Source organism: Vidua chalybeata, chromosome 15 (assembly GCF_026979565.1).
Source record: "Vidua chalybeata isolate OUT-0048 chromosome 15, bVidCha1 merged haplotype, whole genome shotgun sequence".
Lineage (NCBI taxonomy): Eukaryota > Metazoa > Chordata > Aves > Passeriformes > Viduidae > Vidua > Vidua chalybeata.
The window spans coordinates 14,858,184-14,866,285 of record NC_071544.1 but is presented as its reverse complement, the minus strand read 5'-3'; the positions used below and the strand labels follow the sequence as shown (position 1 = coordinate 14,866,285).

General features: G+C 55.2%; 1 protein-coding gene across 2 annotated transcripts; it reads right to left on the bottom strand.

Moving 5' to 3' along the window:
• Window positions 1-539: 539 nt before the first annotated feature.
• HRH2 (histamine receptor H2) lies at window positions 540-7,726 on the bottom strand. 2 transcript variants are annotated; one of them, XM_053956689.1, is made up of 3 exons: window positions 6,359-7,726; window positions 3,133-3,286; window positions 1,238-1,311 (listed from the first exon to the last, which is right to left on the bottom strand). In XM_053956689.1, exons 1-2 carry the CDS (start codon window positions 7,477-7,479, stop codon window positions 3,268-3,270), a joined length of 1,140 nt encoding a protein of 379 aa, XP_053812664.1. In that variant the 5' UTR covers window positions 7,480-7,726; the 3' UTR covers window positions 1,238-1,311; window positions 3,133-3,267. The 2 variants fall into 2 exon arrangements, with proteins under 2 accessions (XP_053812663.1, XP_053812664.1); XM_053956688.1 differs by lacking the exon at window positions 3,133-3,286 and having other exon boundaries at window positions 540-1,311.
• Between the last annotated feature and the right edge of the window lie 376 nt (window positions 7,727-8,102).

Sequence of the window (8,102 nt, the reverse complement as noted above, 5' to 3'; positions counted from 1 at the left end):
CGCTCCCCTCTCTCAGCTTTCCTCGCTCTTTGGGAGCCAACTGCTCTCTGTAACCACGAATTAGTGGTGGAAGGGTGAAACCCGTGGAGGTACCGGTGGCAGATGCTGACACCCAGAGCTGTGGTGGCTCAGGGGGTGTTGAGAAAGTTGGGGGAGTGATTGGGGTGCGCTGTGCCAGGTCAGGGAGCCCAGCCCCACCGTGGGTGATGACAGTGGGTGACACCCACGGTGTGGCCGGAGCTCGGGGCTGGTCCGAGCAGGAGGAGCTCCGAGCCAGTGGTGCCGCCCCTCTGGGGATGGCAAGGTGTCCCCTGCTCCATCCGCTCAGGGACACCAGGGAGGGATCATCTGGTTTGTCCTACAGGGCAAGATGTGCTCTGGGGGGTGCCAGCCTTGCCCAGGGCAGCTGTGCCTGTGTTTTGGGTGTTTGTGCTGTGTGTCCAGGTTCTGTCCCAGCAGAGGGATGGGGATGGGACAGCAGGATGGAGCAGGGTAGGGAGGCTCTTCCCAGGACAAAGCACACCCACAGAAATCAAGCATCTCATTTTCCTTCTGTCTTAGATTTTTTTTATACCACTGATGATTTCTGCACAGGCTTGGGGCAGAAACATCCTCTTTTGGGAGCTTTAGTGTTGAGTTGCTTGGGAGGGCAGAGCCTGGGGCAAACCCTGGCTGCTCAGTGTCTCCCCATGGCCCAGCGGGCTCCAGGGCTTCTCCTTGCCTTGCAGTAGGGCTGGGACACGGTGTAAGGACAGCCCCAGGGATGGGAAGCAGCCTTGCCCCAGCGTGGATGCTGAGGGACTGGGATGTCCTGTGCACAGACATCAAGCACTCGTGGCTGCCAACATCCACCACGCTGAGCCTTCCTGCCACGTCACCCCCATCTACCAGGGCCTTGTCCCCTCTGCGGGGTGGGTACATCCCTAGGACACCAGGGAAGGTGGTGCCTGTGTTGTCTTTCTCCATCCTGGGCTGGTCTGCCTGGCACCAAGACCTCAACAGCAGCCCCTTTCCCCCTCCACCCTGTGCCCTTGCAGCCTGAGCCACTGCCATGGGTCTGGAGAGGGCACTCCCAGCTCTGCCCTGCCCTGCCAAGGGCATGTCCTGACCCAGCTCCTCAGGCATCTCTTCCTGCTGCTGTGGGGCTTGATGCTGAGAGTGTCACTGCCCAGACAGGATGGGGAGATGTTCTCTGCAGCTCCTCTGAGGGCTCTTCTAACACACCACCCTCCTGGGAAGAAACCTGGGCGGGCAGAGGCCTCTCCGGCAGTGTTTGGGGATGGAGCGATGCCAGGTGCCAGAGCAGGGATCCTGCAGGGGAACACAGAGGGTGATCAATGACTTTACAAGATGCAGATGGGTCCATTTCCCCCTCTCCCCTCCTGCTCCCCAGTGTAAGGGGTGCTGCATTCAGCACCTGCCGTGCCTGGGAGGGACTGTGATGTGATGCTGTGAGGATGCTCTTGGCATCCTTGACTAAATGCTAAGTGCTGGCATTTGGGCAGAGCTGAGCAGGCTTGCATCACCCCAAGATCTATCAGCCAATGCCCCTCTGAGCAATATCACTTTGCTTTGTGGCTTTCTCTGCCTGTTCTTCCTGTCCCTCGGGCCAGCCAGCAGCAGCAGGGCTGAGTTGTCAGTCATAGCCTGACAAAAGTTGATGTCCTGGAGCTGGCAGTGCTCTGCTCCCACGAGCTGCTTCTCCCATGGCCCCTCTCCCTGCTGTGGGTCAGGGAATTTTTTGGTCAGGAACTCTTTGGTTGGGTGGTCCTGTATGAGGACCCTGTCCCCACGTACGTTTCCTGTCCCCACCCCCATGGTGCAGAGAGGAAATCTGTGGTCACACCAGAACCTCAGATCTCATGCAAACCTCTCCCCCAGACCTCTGCTTCATTCTACTGATTAGATCAGGAGCCTCTCAGGGGATGGCTGGCATTTTCCCTTTACCTCACAGAAACTACATGTGTCTTAGAACATACGCACAGAGATGGAAAGCACGAAGCAGAAGAGCTGGAATTGGTGTCCCCTCTGCCCCTGCTGCTGGGCAGTGACAGCAGCAGAGATGACTCTGCCTTGTGTCTGCACTGCCGGGGGCGGGGTGAGCACTGTGCCTGCCCTGGGGACCTTCACTTTGTGCTTTGTGGTTTCCAGACTGGAGGGTTCACTCTGCTCCTCCTGCAGGGCAGCAGTGATGCCCCCCACCAAAGAACAGCATCTGCAGCCTCCAATCCTCTGCTTCTCCTTCTGCTGATGGGCAATGGCATTTCCAGGGTGATTCACAGGGAATACCTCTGAGGAGTGCAGGTTTATGTTGCACCCCAGGGCAGGGGGTCCCTGTACCCCAGCTCTCTCCCAGCTGTGTGTGTGGACAGACAGCACCAGCTCCTGCTACTGCTGTGACCTTGGCTGAGGTTAGAAGTGCTCAGGGTGCAGCAGGGACAAAGTGTGCCCAGCTTCCAGCACGTGGGTGACTGTATTTCCCCCCAAGGCACAGTCAATATGGAGAGCCCAGGTTATCAGCATGCAGCATTGGAAGGGAGAGCACGTGGAGGTCAGGGTGACCTTGCCTGACTCTTCCTGAGAAGGGCTGCACAACGTGGCTCTCTGGAGCTGAGAGGCATCCCCATGCATGGCAGTCGTGGCCTCCAGCCCAGCACCACTTGAGAGAGCAGCAATGCTGGGTGCAGCATCAGCTCTTCACCTCAGGAGCCCTGCCAGCATCTCCGCCAAAGCTGCTGGCAATTTATGTGGATGTAGGCTTGCATGAAAATGAAGTGTGCTGGAAATTCATGGTCTGAATGCAGCTGCCTCTGCAGTGCATGAGAAGCAGGCAGGATGCAGCATCTTCCAGGGCATCTCAGGCTGATTCTATAATCCCAAAACTCCAGGGCAGCTGCAGAGAGAGGGGGCCAGGTCTGTGCACCTCCCCCAGGCTTGGGACTTGGAGAGCAAGGAGTGATGGATAAAGGAGTGAGGCTGCATCTCTGATGGTATCACCCTTTGCACCAGGTACCTTCAGGAAGGGATGCCTGCATCAGGAAAAATGCAGTGGATGCCACAGCAAGGAGAGCTGCCTCCTCCCTCATTTTCACCCAGTGACCCTGGCCTTGTACTCACCCTCTCAGCTCTCACCTCTGCTGTTGAGTTTTGTGCTGAGGAAAGCTGAGTGTTGTCCTTTCAACCTCACAGACAGGATTTTGGAAGAGGGCAGCCAGGAGTTGAAGGCTGGGAGATGTGGGTCCTCTAGGGCAGTGGGCTGGCTGAGACTCACAGAAAAGCTCCAGTGCTGGAAAGGTTAAATAGCACATGAAGACAGGGAAAAAGAACAGTCCAGTCTGTCAGTGCCAGCCTGGTTGAGCCTGGCTTTGCTCTGTGAAGCACCAGGTATTGTCTGCCTGAGGCTGGCAGCTGGGGCAGGCATGTTGTGACTAGGACAGGGACCCTTTCCCGTGGGAACTGGCTTCTCCTCTGCCCATGTGTTGTGGCCATGGTCGTGTCCCATGCTGCTCTAAGCACAGATGTCATGCAAGAATGTGACCCACAGCCACTCACTCATTCAGCTCCAGCATTTTCTTCCCCAGTACATCCCTGTTAGGGCTGAATGCTCCCTCTCACGGGATTTTAATCTCTGTCAACATCAGGGTCTGGTCTCAGAGCCTACTGCCAAGAGCAAGCCAAGCACCAGGTTTCTTCAGAGCCCCATCCCACTGCACTGAAGCGGGTTCCTGAGGTCCTTTGGTTTTCCTTACTGGTTTTGTGTGAGTTGCCTTCCTCTCTAATGCCTGGTGTGGAAATAGGAGCAGCTGTCTTCCCCTTGCATCTCTGCTTGGTCCTGTACTCTCAGCCCTACCTGGTCCTCACTCATGGAAATGCCCTCCAGCCCCCAGCTGCTGTGGAGGTCCCGTGGCTTTTGATTCCCTGCCCTGCTCCTGACTGAGACTCTGAGTGACCCTTGAGACTGGCAGAAGTTCTCCAGTATTTCCACTCTTGTTTGTTAGTCTTTTCCCTGTGCCTCATAACTGAAAAGAACATTGTTATTAAGGGCAGTGGTTAAAAATTCTGTTTTCCCTTGAATGATCCCACAGAGCTTCTCTGAGCAGAGCTCTTCTGAGCTCTGGGTGCTCCTATCTAGGGGAGGGGAAGGGTTATGAGTTTTTGGAATTATTTATGTTGCTATTTTCCTATTAACATGTTCAAGGCACATGACTCTGAAGACTCTGCAGAGAGGAAGAGGCCAGAGGAAGCAGCTTGGTTTGTGCTGGGGGTGAAATTGGCTGCCAGGTTTTTGGTGAACAGGTAAATCCTGTGCTCACCTGTCTTGTGTGGCATCAGTTGATCCCAATCATCTGCCAACAGCAGATCTTTGTGTATCTGACTATGGAGAAAAGGGCTGGAAGGGGCCACATGAAATCATTGGTGCATCATTGCTGTGAGGTGAGAGGGCTACGAAGAGAAGGGGAGAAAGTAAAAGCAGGTGCTCGAGCAACTCTTATCTGATTGTGAGCAGAAACCACAGTGGTGATAGTGTGTAGGATGGGGTGGAGCTCACTGGATTTAGAAAGGCCAGGAAACATCCCCTTGCTTGAGTGTTCCCTCTGGGGAACCAGGGGAAGAATCTTCTCTATCTGGAAAAGCTGGGAGAGTAAAAGCCAGGAAATCAGTGACCCTGCCCTCTGCCTGAGGAACAGAAACCCATTTTTCTTCCCCTTTTATCTCCCTCCAAGTCATTTTTGTCCCTTTGTGGTAAGGCAGCATTTTGAGAAGACACTGACATTTATATTCTCTTCTCTCTTGGCTGTGCAAGGAAATCCTGACAGCCTGTTCCCCATCGCCAGCTCTCCTGGTTCAGCTGCAGAGCCTCAGTGCAAGAGCTCCTGGTTTGTCCAGGGGCTGCACTTCTGTGTGAGTAAACAGGATAGCTCTCTTTGTCTCTGTGTGTTTGCAGAAACACCCCCACCACCTTAGACATGTTTTCCATATGTTTTTATATATAATCTACAATTTGCCAAACGCTGTAACTTTGGGCTCTTCATTAATTCCTTGGAAAAAGGCAGCCCCAGGACCTGCATTCGTGTATTCATTCAGGTTAATCCATCCCTCTGTTTCTCTTTTTCTGCTCCCCTCCCTTGGGTACAGTCACGTTGGTGCCCTGGGGGAGGCACGATGCTGGATCAGCCTTTTGGATGGCTCTGAACTTTGGTTCACCTCCCTGAGTTCTCCTTTTGGTGGCTTAAGACTCTTTCTGGGGCAGGATCAAGGGCACGTGCTGCAAGAGCGCACGAGCGCGGCTTCTTTGCTGGCACGCTGGGAACAGGGAATCAAAGGACTCCTTATCTATGGATGGAAAGTTTCTGGGCTGCTTATCAGGCACTGCTTAGAGGTTAGATTATCTCAGGAGCAGCAGATTGACAGCCTGCCTCTCCGTTCTCCTTGGCTGAGTGAACACCTTGGAGTGAGGCAGTGGGAGGGTGGCACAGCCCTGTGGGGATGTGGGTGCCCAGGGAGAGCGCTGGGGAGACAGCCTGGCACAGAACTTGCCCACTTTGCTCCCCTCCTGCTCCCTCACCACACCCTTTGCTGGGGCTGACCCTCATAACACGCTTGGGATGATGCTGAGGGAGTTTTTTTCTCTAACTTGGGTATTTGTATTTCTAAAAGCATCTGCCAACCTAATTTGGGCGACTCCTGTCCCTTTCCAGAGATGGGAATGGAACTTGCTGTTGGCTGAATTCACTGCTGATGCAAACTGATGGCTGAAATGCTGGGGGTGTGTGGCTCGGACGGGAAGAGAAGTGGCCGTGTGCTCTGCAGGGAGCTGGGAACTCAGATCTTGGCTCCTGCAGGGACTCTCAGCCTGGCTGCAGGTGCTCTGACCGTGCCCCAGGACTGATTCTCGTCTTCCCTTCTGTCTCCTTTCCTGGCCCCTGAAGCTCTGCTCTGTGCCCAGAATTTGCTGTCTGTTCCTCACTGGGACATGGCTGATTTTGGGGAGCAGCCCCAGCTAAGAGCTTCACCCCATTCTGTACAGCAAATTCTGATGGCAGCTGTCCCCATTGCCCAGCAAAGCCAGGGGACATTTTGTGCTCCCTGTGAACGGTGGCAATTCCAGGGGAGGCCCAGCCATGTGGGAAGCTGGAGTACCTGGAGTTGTGCTGCCAGCATGGAGGGGATGCAAGCTGGCTTCTTATGAGTGGTGAGGAGTTTCTGAGTGGCTGAATTTAGGAGTTGCCTGGGCAAGGATCTCCTGCTGGGGCATCAGTTTGTTGCTTAAATGTCCATGGACAATGTGGGGTTCCCACCTTTGCCTTCCTCTCTGGGGACAGACCCATCAAAGTCCCGAGCGTGGGAAGGCTCTTACCTCTTGAGGGCTCCATCAGTGAGCAGTGTCCCCTTCTCGTTCCTCACCTCCAGTTTCAAGGGTTTACCCTCCTGCCTGCCCTGGCCCTGCCTGCCCCTGGGCTGGGCCTTCTGCAGGGGAGGCAGGTGGGAGTTCCTGGCGTGTCCCGTCCTCCAGCAGTGCAGCAAGTGCTGGTATGCCACTCGGAAATCCCTGTTGAGTGTCCCGTAGAGGATGGGGTTCAGGGCTGAGTTGGCATAGCCCAGCCAGAGGACAATGGACATGGGTGTGCCTTTGACCCCGCTGTCCCCCCACACCCCCCGGTAGGTGAACATGGTGAAATAGGGGAACCAGCACACGATGAACGCTCCCAGCACCACTGCCAGCGTCACGGTGGCTTTGTGCTCTTTCACCATGGGTGGCATGGGCGTGTTGCCCCACGTGTGGTTTATCCTCTTGGCTTGCCCCCTCGCTATCTTGAGTATCCGGTAGTAGGTGATGCACATGATGCCCAGAGGGATGTAGAAGGTGAGCAAGCCGTCCACTAGGCCGTACACAAGGTTCACTGCCAGCGTGCACTCCTTGCTGCAGGTGGGGCCTGTGTTTTGCACTGCTGTCCCGTTGGTGTTCCAGCCCAGGTGGATGGGTAGGAAGGAGACCATCAGTGAAACGGTCCAAATAACAGCCAAACCCACGGCCACCCGCGAGGGAGTGACCACCTGGCGGTAGCGGAGCGGGGTGGTGACAGCAAAGTAGCGGTCCAGGCTGATCATGAGGAGGTTGAGGATGGAGGCCGTGCACAGCATGACGTCCAGGCTGGTGTAGATGTTGCACAAAACGCTGCCAAAGGGCCACTCCTTGGTGAGCTCGTAGAAAGCAGAGAATGGCAGCACCAGAAGCCCCAGCAACAGATCTGTGATGGCCAAGGAGACGATGATGCAGTTTGTCAAGCTCCGGAGCCGGCGGTCGAGGGTGACGGCCAGGCAGACGATGATGTTACCACAGAGAGTGATCATGATAAGGATGACGAGGCAGAACCCGACCACCACCTGCAGGGGGAAGCCCATGCTTTTTTGAGAGCTTGTGTGGTTGTAACATGGATCCATGGTGTCACTGCAAGGATGGAGAAGTCCTGCTCTCATCAGCTCCAAAGCTGCTTGGAGTGAGCCTGGACAAGGCAGGCCTAGAGCCCTACCCACAATGACCCTTGTTCTACAGTGACCTTGGAGAACATTGCAGAGTCACTTTACATGTTCAGCCTTGTGTGCTGGGAATGACATGGTCTAGGAAAGATGTGGCACTGCAGCTAATTTGCGCCTGTTGGCCCCCTCGGGGAGCTCAGTGCTGGAGGCGATGTCCTGTGGCAGCTGCTGGTGGATCTCAGCTGCTTCTTTTCCTTTCATGCCTTCTCCTTTCCTCTGGGTGACCATTGGGTCAGGTCCTGTGGGCTCTCACGCCTTCTGCATGTTTGGCTGGTGACAATGGTAAGCAGTGCTCCAGCAAGGGCAGAGCTTTGCCACCTCCCAAGGACAACCTGCAAAAGAAAGTGTCTGGTGAGGCCCTGGCACAGATGGCCCAGAGAAGCTGTGGCTGCCCCATCCCTGGAAATGTTCAAGATTAGGTTGGATAAGGCTCTGAGCAAACTGGTCTAGTAGAAGGTGTCCCTGCCCTTGGCAGAGGGGTGGAATGAAATCTGTAAGATGCCTTCCAAGCCATTCTGTGATTCTATAAAAGCATCAAGTCAGAGCTGCAGTGGGCAAAGACC